At 40.4% G+C, this 22362-nt stretch overlaps 1 protein-coding gene across 1 annotated transcript in view; it reads right to left on the reverse strand.

The window, feature by feature from the left end:
- osbpl10a (oxysterol binding protein-like 10a) overlaps positions 1-22362 on the reverse strand; it is a gene marked incomplete at its 5' end in the record, with an annotated part of 70744 nt that overhangs the window by 42970 nt on the left and 5412 nt on the right. The window contains 4 exons of the mRNA XM_083926190.1: positions 202-399; positions 5130-5198; positions 7762-7841; positions 18255-18430. Coding sequence (XP_083782316.1) covers positions 202-399; positions 5130-5198; positions 7762-7841; positions 18255-18430 — 523 coding nt within the window. The remainder of the gene's footprint in view (positions 1-201; positions 400-5129; positions 5199-7761; positions 7842-18254; positions 18431-22362) is intronic.

The raw sequence follows: 22362 nt of genomic DNA on the forward strand, positions 1-22362 counted from the left end.
AATAAAAAAACTGAGAGAAATAACTATGAAATTAAGACCAAAGTAATAATAATGCAGAATTATAATTTCATGTCGACTTGAATCCATCTCCACTCGCCTTTTCTCTTTCTGTGCAAAAAACAAACGCCCACACATCTGTTCTGAATCTCAAGTCTACGGGCCATCGATTAAAAAACATATTGTTACGCCTTTGACACCCACCTCTTTGACCTCCAGCAGCCGTCCCGGGTACATACTCTTGGCCCGCCGAGCTGCAGCCGGAGATTTGTGGTGGGTGATGGTGACGATGTTGCTAGGTGAAGCCGCGTGGCTCAGGTGCCTCTGAGAACCCGGGGATGAGGATGGGGTTAGATGGGGGAGGAGGGAGAAGCTGCGTGTCCGACCAGAGGATGAGGAGCCCTGGGGTGGGAGCAGGGTGTGGAACAGAGAGGGAGAGAGAGAGAAGTGTGGGGATTTAAATGTGGAAGGAGCGTGATAATGTAAAGGAAGGGCATGCTCTTTAAAAAGTAACAGAAAAAAGTTTCAATACGGAAGCCGTGGTTTCTATTATCCCAAATCAAATAAACTGTGTGATTCATTAGTAAAAGCAAAATGAAATACACAAACATGCCAGTTAAATGTCAGTTAATGTAATTCTTACCTTTCTGGCATTTTGACACTTTTCTTTTGTAATCTTGAAATGCTTCTATAAAAGTGTATGGCACACTAAAATGTAAAAGAAATCCACCAGGTGATGCAACTCATCAATATTCATTTCTCTTGTATTTCTGATAAAAGTCTGACAAATCATTTTATCCCGTCCAGGGAGGCGGCGCTGTTCATGTTCAAATTTTAGCACTTAACCAGAAAGGTAAGGATTGCTTTAAATAAAACTGTTCACAAGAAAGTAGCTAAACTTCTAACTAATCTTAAACATCAAGCACCCTGGAAAAAAAAGTAATTGAAATAAACCAAGTGGGCCACAAGGCCGCATATAATAGATAAAGAAATGTAGAGAGAGCTCCATGATTATGTCTTCGCTCAGCTTTCACTGTGTAACCTTCAGTAAAACCCTTGTTATTAGCGACACTGGTGGCTGTTAAGTGAACTGCAGCTAGCAGCCTGTTGCTCGCACTCCGTAGGCGAGAGCAAGTATCGTCTAAAAGAGTGACCATATTATTATTGATATTGTTTTTATTATCAATATAAGGGCCAATACAGAACGTCTTGTTTAAAGAGTGCAGAGAGAGGTATGTTTTCTGGAATCGAATCTCTGAAAGTTTCCATAAGCTGCAGTCGGCAAGTCTGGCAGATCGAGTTGACTCAGCTGAGTCAAATTCCCCCACTACCACAAGCTCCTCCGCTCCCTCCCATTGAGTGCTCGTCAGCGCGTGTGTACCAGATTCCTGTGAACGTGCCTGTCTCTTCTATCATCGATAAACGGCATGGAGTACACGTTAAACGGAGGTAGGCTGGCTAACTTACTCATAGACAGAAACTGCTAACGCTATTTAGCGTATGCAAAAGCTTGTGTGTGCATGTGATATTGTGACATGCGTGAGGGGGGAGGTGGGATCTGAGAGTCAGATCTCACACAGTCCTTGCTGCACTGAGCGGACAGGATGATACGGGTGCGGTGGATTTTTTGCAAAACAAACAACGGGCTCTAGGTGCAACTTGAGGCGCGTGTTTTTTTTTCTAAAACCGGATGATTTATGTTGTTCTATAGGAGCCTAATGTCGGTTTCAGAGAACATGATCAAAAATGTTGCAGAATGCAGCTTTAAATGACTGAAGGTAAACAAATCTACACATTTCCAGAGAACTCATTAATTTGGCCTGTTATTCAAAACCATTTTTCCTAAAAAATGCAACTACAGTCATCGCCTCCACCAGGTTTGTGAATTCAAATGTGAAGTTCGGCCGAACTCAGTCATCACTTTTGTTTTATTTGTTCTCTGTGCTGAAGCGAGTCGCATCACATTCTTCATCTTGACGCCTCGTTCTCTTCCCCTCTGTGACGCTTCCTTTCAGTTCGCTGGCCTCTGCGCTCACACAGGCAGCCGTGTCAGACACTATATCTCTCTCCTCTGTCTTTTCTTTCTATTAGTGTAGGCTACAGCAGCGCAGAGAGACAAGGCACCAGAGATTTACACCTCTAGAAGAGCACAGAGGTCTGAAAATAAAAAAGATCAAATGAACAACTTACACCCCAGAAGACACTGGTGACACAGAGATGCAGCTCACTCAATCAAACCCATGACTAACATGGCGTTGTAACATAACGCCACACATGATTAGGCTTGTTATTTGGCTCCTTTGAGTAGTTTAGGATAAAACAGCATAATACACCACTTTGACACAAGAGCATTTTCCCTGTGATAAGATGCATCCAAACACTAAATAGAGGGATTGAAGTAGGCAGGTCCTTGTGTGTCTGAAGAAAATAATCAGCTTACAGGAGGGAACACTGTTGTATTGTGCGAGGCTAAGCCATGAGGCGTGAGTTAGCAGAAAAGGAGACAGCATTTCAGGAGTGCAAACAGACAAGACACACTGAGGCTTCAACCTCCAAAACTGGCACAAAGCCCCGAGCGTTTCAATAAACTGGAACGGAGAGGAGACGTCAGACCAAGAAAATGCAAAAAGGAAAAGGAAAGGAGGGATGAAAGAGAGGCAGGGACGTATTGAGCACAGGTGTGAGGAACTTATTAAAGATAGGGGTTGTAACCTGACCTTGTACAAACAAACTAAAGATCCATCAGAAATCAATACACACACGGGGCACTGACTCACAATGTTTCTGACTTGTGACCCTTTAAAATGAATCAGTATCTACTTCTCACCCCTGACCTCAGTTTTCTTTATTGTGTTGTTTTATTTCAAGGATTTATAGAGGTCGGAAGATGAGCAAGTATCCAGTATTTGACAAAAAAGAGCAAACGTTTTTAAAATGATTATCATTCCAGTCTAAAATGAAACCCTAAAAAACACAATTCTGTACTTTTAAACTTATTTAACGTAAAACTTTCAATCTATTTCCAATTAAAAAATATATATTTTTTGGGGGGACAATGAGAGCTGTCAAGGAAAAGGCAGCCTGGAATAAAGAAATGTACCTATTGGTTAAAGGAAATACTTGATTAATAAAGAAATTGATTTATATGCTGCTGGGTTTCACTGCACCTGACCAAAAACCTCTGACGCAGTGTCAATTACTGTTCATGAACTTCGATCAAACTGTGAAACTAGCTAATCAAATACGAATAAATATTCTGTTGCTGTTTCCATATTTCTCACATAAAGTGTTTCCAGAAACATATTTTAGTGCACTGTTTAGCTGTAAAATAAGAAAGTTTGCCAGGCCGGGCGGCTGGTAGGTGGAGACTGGTTTTGGTTTGACTTGGTCACTCTCTCTCATTTTAAAGTCCTTCACAGGTGCTCTGCTGTCACTCGACCGTGGACGGGCTCGGCCCTGTGAGAGGCAGCGTGGGTAGCTGCTGGTGCAACGGTCAGCTGCTGACCTGTCATTTTTTTGCGCTACAGGGAACAACACTAATTACACACAATTAGCTCTCCTAACAACCTCGTTGGACTGTATGAAAATAGTTTTTGAATCCGTACACAGATACATACGAAAGGGAAGTGAATTTCTTAATTTTCAACCTTATTTTAACATATAAAGATATTCGCACGCACACACGCACACACGCACACACACACACACACACACACACACACACACACACACACACACACACACACACACACACACACACACACACACACACACACACACACACACACACACACACACACACACACACACACACACACACACACACACACACACACACACACACACACACACACACACACACACACACACACACACACACACACACACACAGCAGGTGGTGGGCAGCACACACTCTTTAATCAAGCAGACAGTAAACAACATTACAGTCCCACAGTGTGACTCTCTGCACCCTTCCTGTGAGCGGTTGTGTGTGAATGTAGTTACACATGGGCTGTGTTTGAAATCACAAACTGCTGCTGCGTTCCAGTCAAAGTCGGAGGTCGGAGTTACCCAGTTGAAATTTCAAACTTCCGACCTCCTGGAGCAAAACGCCAAACGTGAACAAAAACCCTGTTGACCGTGACAAACTGATGTTTCTGTGTACACAAGTGTACACACAACTGAGGTCTCAGAAGTGCAGATTTACTAGCTTTTACTGTATAAGACGATGTCATATTCTAATTAAATCCAGGCAAATATACTTTCAGTTGCCTTTTACGTGATGGTTTACACTTCCATGGGTGCTGCCATTGTTGTTTGTCATCAGACAACTTTTTCTTCTTCCTCAGGAATGAAACCAACATACTCTACCTCATATTTGTTCTTCTACCTCATCAACTTCAAAATAAAAGCCTCCCTCAGGAAAGATTGACAAATGTATTTACTGCCTCTGTATCAACACTCTTTTTTTAAATTCAGTTTCTGATAAAGACAAGGACAACAAACCCCTGTTCTTTTTTTAAAAATAAATCTTGCTGCACCGATTTTGTCATCAGATATGTAGCCGTGCCTCCGCTGCTGTCTGTCGCATTGCCGGAGTAGCTACGATAATGATCTGAGAAGCAGACAGTGCAGCTCAGGGAAGGATTAGACCACAGCAGTGGGTACAGTAATAGCAGCTGCTGCCGTGGCAATGCCCCACAGTCAACGAACAGGAACAAAACGCCCGTTCAGCTCCACCGGACAGAAGGAGGAAAAAAAGATAGACCGTCTTCCTCCTTCCACTTTTGCTTGCTTATCCCATTTTCTCTCTTGTGGTTTAACTGCTTTTTTCATCACGGCTGAGCAGAGTAATTGGACTTTCCCTTCGCTCCAGCTGTGCAGCAGTTTGAAGTAGTGAAGGGCTACATGTTGAATAAGCGAGCTGCTGATGAGGCAGCATGATGAGGCTGCATTATCTAATTGTTTTAAAAAAATCCTGAAAGAGTGTTTTTGGCAAAGAGCAGTCAGCGTGGGAAAGAAGCCGTACACCGTAGGACAGGTGTTGCCGTGTTCTGCGTCTTTTCTCTTTGAAGATGAAAGAGCAAGTACAGCGGTTCTTCAGTGCTCAGGGATGTGCGAGTTTGACTCACCAGCGCCTCTTGGCCTCCTCCTGCTCTTTCCACACTCAAGTGTTCATCGGAGCCCTTCAGCTTCCTCACCTGAAACCAAACACAAACACACAGATTAATGGAAAAAATAGAGAAAAAAATGAGTGAAGACACATAACAAAAGAATATGATTCTCAGTCAGAGGTTTTCCTCGTTTACTGTTTGACAGTTTGTTTGTTTTTTTCTTCATATTTCTCACAGATGTATGTAAGATAACCACAATATTATTACGCACACTTGTCTCCTTTTGACAGTGATGGTTAAAATGTAACAGGTTTTCATATCATATGACAGGCTGTAAACAATCCCACGCCTACAATTCAAGGACGAGGACAGCTTTACGCTACAATGCGAGGTTCACTCGACAAGTCAACAAATATAATCATGATTTGGCACAGAGGGCAATCATGATGCTTTAAGCCAGAACCAGCTTTAAATAAGTTAGTTTGTAAAACATACTTGTTTATCATCTTTGCAGAGTGACGTCTCTCTTATATGATGTAAATGGAGTTGGACAAAACTGTTAAATTCAATGCAATCCAAAAGACAAAACCTTTAAAGAACAATCTTAAAGGTTTGTCTGACAATGTCAATTAAAACAAAAGGTTATGGGCTTCTCAGAGCTAGGATTTATAGTGCGTCACTTTATCCATTTGTATTAGATTGTACAGATTTGTCACATTTATAAACAGATTACCTATATGCAACATTTCACAACACCGGAAAAGTCCACTCACATTTATGCAAAGAGCTGTTGGCTCATAATCACCCGAGTTGTGAAATCAGCCACCGCAGGAACTTGAGAAGTTAGAAGCTGGGCTAAGAATTTATTACAAACATCCCACCACTGACAGCAGCTCACAGCTTTCATTTACAAAATCAACTTTAATACCAAAAGTTTGCCAAAGAGATAAAGTTTGGATTATTTCTCGCCAAATTCTCCACTGAAAGGTGAATGGGGGAACACACATATATCAACTAATCCCTCAAAGTCCACGCTGAAACCCCCACAAATGCCCAAATATTAATCCATGATATCAAAAAAACTGGTTGTGGATAAAAGGAAGTGCTACACCCATCTCTTAGTAGTAATCTTTCAGAAATGAGCCCACAGAGACGACAGTGAAAGCAGGGGACACTCCTCAAATAAACCAGCAGGAGCGTGCTGCCATATTTCCCTAAATCGCTAAGTCTTCTGTCAATGGAAGTGCTAAATTATTCACAAATTAGACAAGAAAGAGAAGTTACACATGGCACATAGAAGCTGGGCTCTGCACAGAGCGCCAGCCCCAGATTTTTACATTTTAGTCCCTTATTTCATTATTTTATATGCATCCGTCCTCACTTTTGTTGCATCTTTCCTACTTGTTGACCACGGGCTTGTGCATTTCTTCATTTTAATTCAACATATAATACCTGCTTTTATTGAGTTGTGTCACTGTTGTTTGTCCACAATAAAGCTGCAGCATTTGTTATAGATACCTAATCAGAAGTGCAGGAAGCTGCTGCAACACTTCATAGCAAAAAAACACATTATTTTAGTCTGCCACTAAAGTTTTCGTCCAGATCCATTACAAAACGTGTGTGTAAAGTCCCTCCTATGGGCGACAGGCCAGTTTCAAATCATAGACTGTAAAAAATAACGGACGTGGCTTCCAAGCTTGAAAAGTGAAGCCAATGCAAAAGTGCCTTAAACCTGCAGTCTCTCTAATGTCCAGCAGCATGAATCAAATAAAAACATAAGACTCTAGTAATGTGTAGGTCGATTACTAGAGAACATCTGTAGTGTTGTCCAAATCAAAAGCAATCAATTAAACAGAAAGTCACTTTAGAATCACAAGCTATAACATCAGTGCAACAAATAATACATTTTAGCTTTGCAAACATGATAAATTAAACTTAACTGACAATTATCTGCAAATGTAGACTTGACTTGTTTTATTTATCCATGGAGAAATATAAGTTTTTAAGAAGGATCTATCCAATAATGCTGAGCTAGTTGTTTCGTCAAATGTTATTCGCACACAATTTGTAACTAAAGGTATCGTGTGTCGCTTTTATGAAATGTAATTTAAATTAATCCTTTAAACAGCATTTTGATTAAGGGTCTGGATATGTTGAAGTCTTCCACTTTAACCTTAAATAGAGCATGTGAGCGGAGCGGAGGGGTGAGGTTGCATCAGCAGGAGGCTGCTGCAAGACTTCACAGAGAAAACTAGTTATTTATCTCGCGATGATGAGAATGACATGAGGGGAAAGAACTTTAAAACTCTAGAGGGGATGTTAAGTGAGTCTCATGGGAGATGATGCTATTTGAAATGGAAAAATGGCATGGAAAGAAATATCTGGCACCTTTAGACTCACTAAAAAAAGCCAGTGGACTAGAAGCAGAACTTAAAATAAGACTGTTTCTGACCTGGTGGAGGACCTGCTCCTCACCTCATGAACCAGAGATTACTGGTTTTGGGAAACTTGTCACATTTATAAACAGACACACAAGGGAAAAGGACTCTCAAGGGAAATGTCCTCTCACTTCTCTTCCTAAGGAACATAACGCCAAGAGCTTTGGACCAGAGTCATGTTTACTGCGAGCGTGTGTGTGTGTGTGTTTTACCTTGGCACTGCTGTCAGAGTGACGCCTGGCACAAGATTGGAGCTGATTGATCCAAAACTGCTGCTCCTTGGCGTCGGAGGCTTCACAGACACACAGAAGAAAAATATGTTAACACAATTTAAATGGCAAGCTTTTTTTACACACACAAGACGCTGGGAATAACCAATAAACCTCTCCTCGAGTTCACAGGTCAATCTGCAGTTATAAGAAAGTCATCTGACTTAAAGTGTCTCCATATTCGTTCAGTTTTTATTATTGTTGTACTTTAATTTCCACATCCACAAACTTTTTCAATTATTGCCCAAGGTCTGTGCGGATCACTAAACTTCAGATGAAGAAACAAGATGTCAGCAATTGCGAGATCAGTTAAAAATGAAGATTATTGCATAACCTGTGACTGTTTTAGTGTCAAATTACTCACTAAATGCATTTTCAGGGCTTTTTTTTCACAATGTAAGGACTAAAGTTAAAAGAGAAAATTCTGAAATGCTGTAATTTCTGACGACACAATAACCATGTCCTCGATATTTTTCAAAGCATTTGTGAGTTTTATGAACCTACACAGGTAATAAATAAAACAGTGGTATTTAATTAATTCCAATTATTTGAGACAATTCTTACTTTTTTTAGCCAACAAAATAAATAGATACATAAAGTCTATTCTCAGTAGTAAAGAGAAGTAGCGTTGTTTGGATTCAAATTTTCTTAAGTATCGATCCAATACCCGTGCATTAAGAAGTTTATATACAGTATAATATTATTTTATTTATTTTTGTTGTTGTTTGAATGCTATCATCCATACATGCAGAGAATGAATGCCATATAACTTTCTTTTCTTTTATTATCTAGTTTGACAATCAGACATAACGGGAAAAAAACATAAATAAACCCTTAAGTATATTTCTTTCAGGGCTAAGTATCAGAGGCAGATCATGGTATCAGTGTCGGATCAACTCTATTGAGAAGGGTTGGAAAGATAGTTTAGACCTTAATGTTGGGTAATATAATATACTTTAACTGTGAAAGTTAAAAAATCTACAACAACAACAAATCAACAAATTTTCTTTATGGGATGTGCAAGAGTGGAGACTTGGACTCATGTAGGGCTGCAACCAAAGATTATTGATGAAGTACTGAAATCTCACTAATAAATGTATTTTTGGAAGTTAGACTGTGCAGGAGATTGTCTGGAAGAACATTTTAGAGCAGAAGGAAAATAATAAACAATGCTGGTTTAGATTTCCTAGAACCCAAGGTGAATCTTCAAATGTCTAGTGTGTCTTATTAACAGTAAGAAAATCCAAAAATATTAAGTTTACACTAATATAAAAGAAAAAGGAGCAAGTCCTGACTTCTGTCGAGCTTGTTGACTAATTGTTTAATTTCTACACTCCAGGTTAAGACCCTGATCTGGACAAATTTCATATCTGTTCGCAGCCTCCTGTAAATATGTTCAGCCCCAACATCATAAGATCATGTTCAAACAGACACAGCTAAAAGTGTTTTGACTCAAAACATGGTTAACTGAGAGGAAACGTGCCCTGATAGGAGGCCGTGACACAAACCCACACATACATATAGCATTTAGGGCAAGTGGAGGGTGTATTGAGGTTTCAAGTGTGGTTTCATTTTTGTTTTTTTATAGGGCAGCATCTTATAAGCCGTTTTAAGCACTAAAGTTGTTTAACTCAAGCTCAAGGCACAGGAATAAACTGTAAAACAACACATGATTAGATCATTCCAGTATGAAGCTAAAGAGAGTTAGCCTAGCTTAGCATAAGCACTGAAAACAGGGGAAAAGTTGAAGTGAAATCACATCATGCTATTTCTCCCTGTTTCCAGTCCTTATGCTAAGATAAGCTAACTGATTGCTGGTTATCTGTTTTAACCATGCAGACATGAGACTGGAATCTTCTCATCTAACTTGCCAATAAAGAATAGGTTTAAAGTGCATAAAATGATCAGGGAACCAGCATGGCGCTTACAGAGCACTGAGAACTGTAGCTGTTCTATGCTCTGGTCAAAGCCACCAGACTCCATTGACAAAAACAGTAGTTTTACCTCACAAAACATGGAAGTTGCTGGTCTTCCGCTGCCTCGATTGGTAGGTTTGTTGTTAGTTTTGTTAGTTCATAACCCTTTCAAACACTTTTAAAGTCACAAAATAACACGAACACTAACTGATCCGAGGCAGCGGTAGACCAGAAACTGTTGATGTTCTGTGAGATAAAATTACTATTTTTATCAATGGAGTCTGGTGGATTTGACCAGAGCATAGAAGAGCTTCAAAGCCCCTGTTTAGAGTTAAACAGGGCTGCCTAAGGGTGAGGTAAAGCAGTGAAAATACTCTAAATATAGCGTTTACTGATCCCATATATCCCTTAAATCAGTGACGACGACCTGCTGGATGTCAGTGATCTCATTTGCAGCCAAATAATTATTCAACTTGCCGACTTGTCTGCCCAGCCATGTGATCCTGTTACCTCCTGAATGATGTCCTGAGGGCTGTGTATCACATCTGAACCGCTTCATTTTCTCCTCCGTGCAAAATTGAACATTCAGTATTCAGGAGAAAGCAGCGATTCATTTGGCCGATTGGTGAGCCCCACAGGAAGCAGCTTGATTCTCTTTGCATGCTTGTGGATTTTCTGCTTGGCGCTGAGATAATAAACCCTGTTATCTACACACAGATAGCCAGATGAAGCTCAGACTTGCTGACTAACACAGCGAGCTGCAGCGTGTCCAGTTGAAGGAGACGCTGACTGTCTGCTTGTGTTGACCTGCTGCAGGTCAGATCGGAAAACAATATCCTTCTGATCCCATTTCACTGACTAATTATTAGAGAACATTGTCTTTGATGGGTCTGATAACATTGAGTTCAAGCTGTCGGCCAATAACAGACGGAGTACCGACACAAGAGAAGAGAAACAGAGGATTTTAAAATGGCGTTGCACCTGATTTCAGATTACAATTCTAATTACTGCATCTGGTGATTCTGTGCTTCTCTCCACGTTAGTATTTTCCACTCAAAAACCCCATAACACTCAAATCTGCATTATTAAGTTAGAATATCTTTAATATCTAACACTTTTTTTGCATCTGATAATCAACGATAATGTGGTAAAGGATTCACGACTAAGGATGGAGTTTAAAGGTTCTTCGTTGATGTAGTTTGAATTTCTTGTCAAACATTTATCCGACTCATAGTTTATATAACATTACCACATTATTTATCACCTATCTACCAGTGAAGCTACAGGTGATTATAGGGTTGAAGCATTACTACAGCAATATGTGTGGCATTTGTCTTGACAACTACCATTATAATATAAAGCATGACAACCAATTTTATCATTATTTATTTGTGAGATGATATAATTGCAGAAAATTAAACTACTTCGGTCACACGTTATCCTCATTTTGGGTAGAATTAGTTTGATCACGTGTCATATGACCTGGTTCATTTGAAGCATAGTGAAACCTTTAATTCATTCTTGTTTAAACAAACTTTTTAAATAAATATATTTTCAGTATTTTTCTCCTGATTTCATCCCAGTTAAAGGAGCACTGTGTAGGTTTTTCTCCAATCTTGTGGTAGAATTGTATATTGCATTCAAACTCATTGGTGCTCTCTAGCGCCTCACTTTTTCAAACGCACGTTGCAACCTGGCTGCAACTACGGTACCCTTGTTTTCTGAATTCGCCGGTCATGTTGCCTTTTTAATTCTCTTTTTCTTTTTTGTAGCGACGAGGGTTCCTTCTCCTTTGGAGTGGCATAAGCATGATCTTGCATTATGAACAAAAGTGCAGTGCAGGCTTTCAAATTTGCAAGGTCATTGACAAGTGTCATCATCAGCACCATCATCATCATCAACTGAGCTCCTTCTCCAGTCTTCCACAGTCACACTGGCTCTGATAGAAAACTTGTTTAGCCTTTCCGGTACCATGTAGATCTTTATGTCCCTCTCGGCCGTTCATAGTTTTTTATAGACCGGTCGAAAGGACATGGAAGCCCCCATAGGGCTTACCTGTCCCATGTAAATACAGATACGACATGATTGGCTCAGGAGGATGAGTCAGATTGTTGGCAGTGGTAATTGTACAACAATGAGGACTTATTTATGACGTTTATGAGGTAATATATAACTTAAAACCCTACAGAGTGTCCCTTTAAAGCTTTAAACATGGATGGATAGCTTCGTTACATTCATATGGAAGTTCATCGCCATAGAAATGAAACTTTGAAATCTTCTGCTCAGTGGTAAAGTGTAGGCATGCTGCTGATGGAGGGTATTTCAACGTATATACGAGAATTCAATTTGCACTTGTCAATCACTCGCACCTCCGACATCTGCTGCAGTTATGAGAACACCTCCAAAAGGCCTCTTTAAAGTGAAGAGGCAACTCTGAGAAAATGAGACGTTCACAGAAACTCTTGACAAGTGCAGCGTTTCAGACACGCTCCCCTGCTGGGAGTGGCTGCTCGCCTCTCTGGGAGAACAGAGTATTCACACAGAAACACCTGTGCCGAGAAAAAAATATCAACCTTCCGCACTTGTTCCTTCTCATCACCCACAGAAATCCCTCACTCTAAAGGGGCCACTTACCGGGAGAGGTCTAAATCTGATATTTTTCTCCTATGATGTGCACAAGCCAGCTGTGATTAAAGATAATTAGTTGTCTGTATTGAGCAGAGCAGTACTATGCTAATATGCACCTGTTTCGCAAGGTGACGCAAAGGATACACACAGTGCTTAGCTCAGAGCAGGATGTGCTGTTCTCAGTCAGGGAGAATACAACTGTATGATACTGATGAATATTTCAGAGCTGGTTTTGTGTCACAAGAGCTGCAGACTTAGAGGTGACATGTAGACAACTCTATTCCTGTGATGAATGCATGAGGTTTGCGCTGCACCGAAAGGGACAAACAATGACATGAGAAGCTGGTCCGTCTACCCATTTAAAATGAGCAACAATACACACTCGCACCGGTCTGTGCGTCCTATTTAAATGTCAATGTCCCAGAGAGACGGTCGAACGATATCCGAACACTACTGAGTAAAAGAGAGAGAAACCTTCTCAGTCATCATCTAATTACCCACATTTTCATTACGGCACCCAAAAGATGTTATTGGTTATGATAACGGTAAGTCTGAGGATTAATGCTTGCACCAGCGGTCAGATCTGACTGACGTTCTGGTAGATATTATGAGCGAGGTATTTCAAGAAAAGGTAAGGGGTTAGAAGAGCTGCCCAGCAATTACAGCAACCAGCGTTGTCTCATCAAAATGACATCCCTGTAAATAAATCAGCAACATTACGTAACATTACGTTATACGCTAAGAGAACATTTGCTGTAATTTCACGTTTAACTTTAGGTTCAATTGGCTTTAAAGTTTTAATAGCTTTTATTCACTCGTGATTCAGACTGCTGCACCTCATGTTTGTTGTGCTAAGCAGTTCATTTTAATCCTTTATGCAATACTTGAATGTGATATTAGCAGAATAAGTATACTTTAATAATATCACCCCACGGGAAGGAAAAGTACACAAACACTATAGAGGAAGATAGAGCCCGAAACGTCAACTGTTGCCATTGACTTGATGTTACTGAATGAAGTTATTGGATTTTTGTTCTTGAATGGTGGCACCCTAACAAGAGATGCGATATAAAGGCATTGAGTAGAGGCCGTTGCTTCCATTTTTTGGCCTTGGAAATAGAAATACTAAGGTACAAAAAGAGGAGTTTCTACAGAAGGAAACTAAATGATTAAAGTATTCATTATATAAATGTAGACCAGTGAAGACTGTCTCTAAGCTGTATAGAGGTCTACAAAAACAGAATGGAAGTAACTCACTATCTGTGAAATCAAAATAAGGAGCTACAACTGAACATTAGAACAGAACTTAACAAACCTCCACCTGCTCTTAAAGATGAGATGATAAAGTCTGGATGGAAGAATTTGATTCATTTTTTCATCACTCCACACATCAAAAATAAACTAATAGGTGAACAGCAGCAATTTTGGAGACAATCTGGGCAGATGAGTGCCAATCACATGCATGTTTGTTGGTCATGTGTAAAACTGCGGGGGTTCTGGGACAGGGTGGTTTAGATTTTTTCCTATAGGTTACCCAGGGATCCCCGGATTCTGTACCAGGGTTTGACTGCAGAAGATACTTTTCAAAAGAAGCACGAAAGACGTACCCAGAGTAATGTGCTGTTCTAAGTTCGACAGACATAACACTGGTGGCCATCTCCTGATCTTATTCTTGACAACAAAGCCAAAATGTAAACTAGACGTATTTTGGCAGATTTGTAGTGAATAAAGCTCGCAGCAGGTTTATAATACAAAATCATAAGAACAGGTTTCTGCATCAAAATACTCCAATATGTTTTTATTAGGATGAAATTAAGTGAAGGTTGTGTCAGACATCCTAATCAGCCAGTTTGAAAGCTGAACACAACTTGACCCTCTCGTTGACCGACAGCCTCATTGAGACATCGTATGATAAATAGCTTAATTTGCCATCTGTGCATTCAGACATGATTGAATTTCCACAGCTCTTCACCTTTTGCTCAGCAGCAAAACTCAAGGCCCCACCGTCTCCCAACATTCGATGATGAAACACTCCCTTTATATTACTCTGCTTTAATTACACTTTGGTTTAGAGCCAGAAAAACTACCTCAGGCTACTTTACATCTGTGTTAGATGTCACATGTAAGTCCCCCGACGTATCAAATTAAAGATTCTTGAATTTATAAAGAAACATTACAAGTGTTGGGATCAACTGTTACACTGAAGACACCAGAAAGGGAGTCAGAGGTCCTTCAACAACGAAAAAAGTATACACTAATTTCTTCCAAATACTTTTTCAACCGTCAACAATGACCCTTTAGATATTACATATTTTAGTGCCCTGTTATATGCAACGTATCTGACTCTAATGTAAAATTGTAGATTATAATATTACTTGTCAGAGCATGTGCTCCAAAAGTCAGGTGATGTAGTGTAACAAGCTTCAATCTCTGCTTAGCGAGGAGGTCGGGGCGGATGGTTGGTCAAACACACAACAGGACAGGAGACCGCGGTTCAGGTCCCATGTCAAGGTGAAACTTAATTACGGATCATAATTATTTTAACCCACACTGTGATCTTTTCCTAAACCTAGCAAAGTGTTGATGCCTACCCAAAAGTAACATTAATAGTTTTTGTTTGAATTCACAATGTTAATCATGTCTTCAAAACTTTGACCGTGTAGGTATGTGACAAGTAGGGGAGGAGAATGGGATGCAGAAGTTTAGAAACATTGATATTTAACATATCTGTGGTTCGCAGAAACATACAATGCCAATGTTTTATTCTAGCGACTGGGTTGGAAACATAACTGGCGCCCTTTAGTGTCTGTATGACACACAACAGGCTTTCAATTAACTCCAATGCAAAGCCATTCACTTCAATATCACACGCCCAGAGCAAGTGCTCCAGAAGTCAGGTGACGTAGTATAACGGGTGTTAAACTCTGCGTAGGGAGGAGGTCAGGGTGGATGCAGCCAACGGACTTTCACCTAGAAGACAGTGGTTCGTGTCCTGTGTCAAAGTGAAAATTAAGTTACCTGTCTAACACACTTATTTTAGCCCAAACCATGATCTTTTCCTAAACCTTACCAAGCAGTTTTTGTTCGAATTCACAAAGTTAACCATGTATTTGCGACCGTGCAGCGTCATTACCCAGTGCCAAGGGGTCCTGACAAAGCATCAGTATGTGATGAATAAAGAGTGAGAATGACTTGCAGTGGTTCACAAACGTATCAAAAATACCAAAAATATCACGGTTTCATGGATTCAGAGTCAGTGTATCCAGTATCTTCTCAAACCAGTTAGGACATTAGTTCAAAACCCTCTTGAGAAAAAAGTTATCAACATGAGAATAAAGGTGACATTTAAAGCTTCAGACGCGGTCCTTCAGTGAGATGAAACACAGCTTACAAATACTGGAAAATGACTCCCAACTGAACCTTGAAGTTACTCTTTTCAAGCCCCCAAGGTAAGCTTTTAGGGATTCCCATGGTAACCAAAACCAGATCTGAAGCGTACCGGCTAATCTTAATCACCAACTGTTGAGGGTGTACATGTGAGGCTCTTTGTACCCTGCTGTTTGACCTAATTGAGGTTTTGGAGTACAAGTGCTAGCATTCAACTGCAATTATTTGCAGAGGAAGAATATTTAAAAAGCTATTTTTTGCCAAATCCGAGCTGCCTCAAAAGATTGCTTTCCTCGCCCGATGACTATTCAGTAAAACATTGGAAATGTAAATACGTCAGCTAAACTTCTTCTCTGTTAGGTCATTGTTTCCTCTTAGCTCAATTCACATGGATCACTGAGTTATTCGGGGAATATAGGCCAAGTTACTCTGATATCCTCCCCCTCGAGAGTGTAAGGGGACATTCCAGCGGCTCAAGTGGAGCAACAGTAAAAAGGAGTTTCTCTCACTTCAGTGGATACAGGTCACTTAAAGCAAAAGGCCTTCAGCACAGTCACCGGCTACAGGCCTTTTGTCTGTCTTAAAGCCATATTTCACTGTGGTGTATATTTAAAGCCAAACGTGTCTCCTTTCTACTCAATACGCAATGGTTTTCACAAAACAGTACATGGACGTGGGAGGCATTTTTTGTGACAGCCTTAAACCTGAATTTGTTGATTTTCTTTTGTAATTCCGGTGCAAAATCATCCCATTCAGCATTTTGGCACTTACACACATCAAATAAGCCATCGAGACAGTTCTTTTTATGTAACAACTATTAACGGAGAAATCTGGTAGAGTCGCTACCAGCCGGACGTGGCTAACAATGATTAGCTCAGGGCATTAAATATATAAAACAAAGCACCAATGGGCTCTTTTAATAAACTCCAAGTTCACTAACTACGTTGTTGGTGCTTCATTTTATGTGTAGAGACTTTTATCATGCTACTGCAGAGGTTTGGTGTTATTTTGAGCAGAATTAGTGGTTTAAAAAAAGCTGTTTTAATGCGTTAACTGTACTGCCCCTAGCTAATTAGTGTAAGCCACGTCCAGCTGTCTCAGTTAATAGTTGTTACACAAAAAAACTGTCTTAATGGCTTATTTATTTATTTTATATTTTTTAGATTCTTTTTTTGTCAGTTTTCAAGCCTTTTATTATAAAGGACAGACAGGAAATAGGGTGAGGGGGGGGGGACATGCAGTAAAGGGCTGCAGGTCTGAGTCGAACCCGCGGCCGCTGCCTCGAGGACCTTCAGCCTCTTTACATAGGGCTACTGCTCTAACCACTCTAACCATATTTGATGTATGAAAGTGCCGAAAAAGCAGCTCGCATAGAGGAAGCAGGCGCCAACATCGATGCTGCTATTTCATCCGTGTTTCCAATCTAAAGAATATTTCTTCTTTAAAAGAACCAGAGAACGGCTCTGGAGGCTTTTGTTGGTGGAAACGATGGTCAAACCCCGCTACCGACCGGGTTTGGCTTTTCACTGCGTCGCTCTTATCAGCGTCAGGGGTTGGTTTGATTTGAGAGGTTGAAGTAGCGCGTCAATACAGATGATGGACAACTGGTTCATCTGGCAAGAGTCAAGGCACCGAAAAAGACCATGGGATGATTTTGCGCCGGAATTACACTACACAAGGGCAGCAAAACAATCTGTGAACACATTGATATTCAACTCAATTAAATTCAATTTTATTTCCAACACACTTAAAATATAAAGTAGGTAAAGACCACACTCTATGACTTATTTATGATTTACATAGACACAACAGTTTCCCCCATGAGTAGCAACAGCAATACTACAGCCGATCTTTTAAAGTTGATACAGCAAACTTGTACTTCCACATCCATGGAGCATACATTCATTTGGAGGTGTCACCGGAATAACGAAAAGTCATATATTCACTTTCCTTTTACCTCCGTTTTTGGTCACTACTAACTCCTGAGGGAAATATCTGCCTCTTTAGGGGCTTAATGCTCCATTATGTTCACCAGCTAGTCACTAACTCTTTCGGTGAAACAGCACACCCACTGGGCAGGTAGTGTGAAATGGATTTATCAGAGCTTTTTTTTCACTGAAAACAGCTGCTTGCTGCAATTGGAAACTGGGCTATTAGAGCAGTGAGAGTGAATCAAAACAGAAAAGTTGCAAGTCGTAAAACCAAAACAATCAGCTGAAGGATGCGAACATGCTGCATAGAGCTGAGGGAAACTACAGTGTCAGTAATGAGTGACACTTTTTACTTTACAGTCGTAATTTCGTATGGCAGTTTTAGGAGTAAAACGCTTTCCAAAGTGCTTTTCCATAACCAGCTGTCCAGTGCATTCACAAATACTAGACGGGAAAAGCTCATTCATAACCAAGTATGTACACACAGCGCTCTAAGGCTCAACATAAAACACACTCTGCTCAGTGTTTGTGCTTTGCCATATACGGGCTGCCTGAGACCGGCATGAGGTCATACCTCTGAGTTTGTACAGCTCCCCATTGACAGAGTTTACAACGAACATGTGTGGAGCCTCTTCGCTCGGAGTTACCGAGGCACCGATAAGGGGCAGGGACCCACGGGGCTTTTGGCTCTTCCCCTGCTCGTTGACAAAGTACTGCAGCTGTCCCAACTCTGGATCCAACACAAAGTACCTGCATGGGAGGAAAAACAAAGCCAGAGTTAAGAAGAAGTAATGGGCCAGAGAGAAATAGAAGAAGCACCATTAATGTTATCATTGTTGTGTTTTATGCTCTCATTATCTCAGCTCTGTTTACTGGTAAAACTTTTTTTAATTCATGCTGCGCAAACTTTTCAGGATGTGAGAGAGAGAGAGAGAAAGAGAGAGAGAGAGAGAGAGAGAGAGAGAGAGAGAGAGAGAGAGAGAGAGAGAGAGAGAGAGAGAGAACGAAATTGAGGTGAGGTGAGGTGAGGTAAAAGAGAGATGCCATAAAAATACACAATACCCTTAAATTTCTAATCTCCCATGCAACAACAACAACAACAACGCCTGAAGGATATTATTTACCACCGCTCTCTTTGTGCAAGATTTGTTAAAGAAAATACTCTCTGTGCACATTAAGGCATCAAGCCGGAAGCTCAATTCCAAATTACTCAAGGTGGCGATTATCGCGGCCATCGTGAGCAGAAACCACGGCTCGAGGCGTGGAAATGAAACCACACATTTCCTCCTTTGTGATTAATGAATCACATTTAATCACTGGGTAATTGAATCTCTTCCTCACTCATCCCCTGCTGCAAGATTCAAAGCCAGACAGAAACATAAGAGAAGCAGACGCATTTCATTTCCTGTGGCCAGTAAGGATCGTGTATGACATTCAAGAGACGGGCCTGTCTGCTCCGCTTAACGCTTCGTTTCTGGTTCTGCAGTCCAACACGGCCCAGCGTGGTTGGCTTTGGCTGACCTTTCCATGTTTGTGTACAGAGGCCTGAGGTATCAGCAGCTGTCTTTGTCCTGTCTTCTGCTCCATGTGTTGCCCTCTCTTCCCAGAGATTACCCCGTGTTCACAATCAATGCTCTCCTTCCATCCGCGATTACAGAAGCCGAGGTATTGATCCGGCCTTTACCAAGAAGCATTGCTCTCAGCACGGACACACATCTGTTACTTCTGCTTATTACAACATGACGGTTGCACATGATGATTGAAGAAATCACCTGTCCACTTCAGAATCTCACAGGTGTTGATTTTTAATAGGTGTCTCACAGATTTCAAAGAACAGCCACAGTTCGCTAACTACCACTGAGGGCTGGGTAATATAAGGATATACTATATATCGTCAAAACAGTATAAAAATATATTAGTATATTACAGAATGCTGTGGAGCAGCAACAATCTCACACGTGTCCAGTGTAGAACAAACAGGCTGAAAGCGGCAACTCTGCCTACAGTAGTAAAGACTTTACAATATAAACTGAATGGAACAAAAGATGGATATCTATCTAAGTCTTTGGTGTTTGTGATGTTTGTGCGGTTTGCTTGCGATTGTTTGTGCATTACCTTTTTAGTGTGTTTGAGTTGTATACTGTATATTTTTCTTAATGTATGTATGGTTTTATGCAAGTGAATTAACCTGGAAACTGTCAAAGTCTGCCAAACTTGTGTTGTTGTGGCAGATAGGTCTGGCCCCTCTCCCATACAGACAGATTTCCAGCTGACCTGGCCCCATATCCATTTATCCCATGTGGGGGTCACCGTCCAGTCTGCAGTTTTTCAGGTTAAGAAAAACTCAGCTCAAACTGTCAAACTATCAGCAAAGATCAAATAAGACTCAATATTCTGTTACTGCATTGCCTATTTCTCATTAGAAACGCATTTTAATGTACAGTTTAGCTGTAAATTGAGAAATTGTGTAACCCAGCCACCGTGTTTGTTTTTTTTTCTGAGCAAGCTCCGCCGTTTCGTTGCTGTGATTGGTTGTTGGTCTAGCAAACTGCATCCAAAAGCATTTTGCGGAACACGTTGATAAACGTAAATACGCATTTCTGATTAGTCTAGTAATGCCAGGCTACAAGTGTGTGGTTATTTTTGTAAATGCTATGAGTATAAATGTACGGGTGCATGTGTACAGTACTGTATAATCATATACAGTATATAATATATATATTTATATTTATTAATGTAAGTTCTGCCTTTACCCAGTTGTAAACTGAGCATGAGTGCAAATATACTCTACATATATAGTTTATATCGCAATGTCGTAAAACCAGCAGCCGAACTGTATTACAGCAATATTGGACAAGGCTTTACTTTCTGAGCCTTGCATGTTATGTTCATTTTGATTTGTTTTAAATTAAATGAGAAAATACTCAGTGCTTTTCATCTTTCAGGTAGCAGAAAATTAGTACATTTTTGAGGATGGAGCCAGAAAATGTTTAGCGTTTTGTCTTAATAAAAGACCAGATTATTGTTACTAGAAATATCAAACATTTGTTATTCATGATTAAAACATCATGAATGGTTTCTGTCTTCAAATATGCAAACAGCAAGAGGACAAAAGGACTCTGTTACTCAGGCACCTTTCCATGAACCATCTAGAGTTCCCCAGAGAGGATGCAGTACTGTTCTCTGAAAATTGATCCCCACTCGCGGCCTTGCTCGCTTCCATCAGGAGAGCTGGTGATTTATGTCGACCACAGCCAACCAGGGAACGATCTGCCTGCGTCAGTTTTTATCCAGCCATCTCTTTTTCTACCTCACACACACCGACACACAAACACACTGTATATGAAGTTGTATCTCCTGTTCAGTCAGCAGAGTGGAGGCTTTCACTGTTGACCCCTGAAGGCAAGTCCTTACTTTGCAGCAAAGCCACAATGCAGACCTTTAACATGATGGATGGCGTTGGATAAAAAACCCTGGGCTTTACATTCAGCCTCTCGTGTCGCAGCAGTGCTGATAATGTCCGACCTGCAATGAACTTTTCGTCTTTGGAAGCATGAAGCTGCAGCAAACTGGGCCAAATGAAAGCTAATGATAGGACACTAATGGAAGTGTGTAGCCGCCTTAGAAAGTAGTATGATTTTAAACCCTTTACTGGTTTAATCAGGATTAAAATGTCTGTATCTATCTTTAGAAATATGCTTTTCCAGGCATGAAAAGATTAACTGTAGGTGCTTCTGATTTTTCATCAAAAACTAGCTCTGAGATGTAATAACACACCCACTCAAGAATACACATCTGTAACAACAAACAGCTTACCGATCCATTTCCCTTTTTGCTGATATCATTCAAATAACTTGCTAACATAACAATAACAACACTGTTAAAAAAGCTTAGTCACGCATATTTATCTAGATCAACACGAACGTTGCCATTTCCTCATGCAGGAAATAGCTTGTCAGCAGAATTTGTATCTCCTCTCTGCTCTTTTGGCAGTTAATTCTTAAAAACACTCAGAGGAGCGACAGACTGGAGGAAGGCAGTAAATCACTCTTGTTATTGGCAGGAAAAGTGAGTGATACTTGTGTGGGGCAGTAGCGTCAAAGGGGTTATGCAAAGCTGACATTTTATTATCATACAGTATCATGGGAGAATTTTAAAGCGGCACCAAATTATTTTTAACCACTAGGGAGCAGAAAAACTCCTAAAAAAACAAACTAGATGCTCGACTTTTCACCAGCTACTCCTTCACTTGAGCTCTTTACTGTTCCGCACTGGATGCAGCATGTACTAACCTTTAACTAGCTTATTTGTTAGAAAGTTCCCTTAATGTTGCCACTTTTAGACATGCACCCCTTTAAGTAAATCTAATGGCAATTTTGCGCTCATGTTCTGAATAAGCACCCTGGCCACTTTTAGCCATAATGGTAATCTTACTAGGTCGGATCTAGTTTCATTTCAGTACCACTTTGAACACAACACCAGTCTGAATTAAATGTTGTCGGATGAACTTAAAAGCTGCAGCACCAATAGATAAAAACATGAACAGAGAAAGATAAAATGCACTTATTACTGCCTTCTAAGATCATCATTATGAATGTAAAATATAAAACTTCATCACCTACGCACAAAGAAAATGAAATTAAAAATGTTGACTTACAATTTTGAGTTTGACCATCTACAGA

Source organism: Echiichthys vipera (genome assembly GCF_963691815.1).
Source record: "Echiichthys vipera genome assembly, chromosome: 13".
Taxonomy (NCBI): Eukaryota; Metazoa; Chordata; class Actinopteri; order Perciformes; family Trachinidae; genus Echiichthys; species Echiichthys vipera.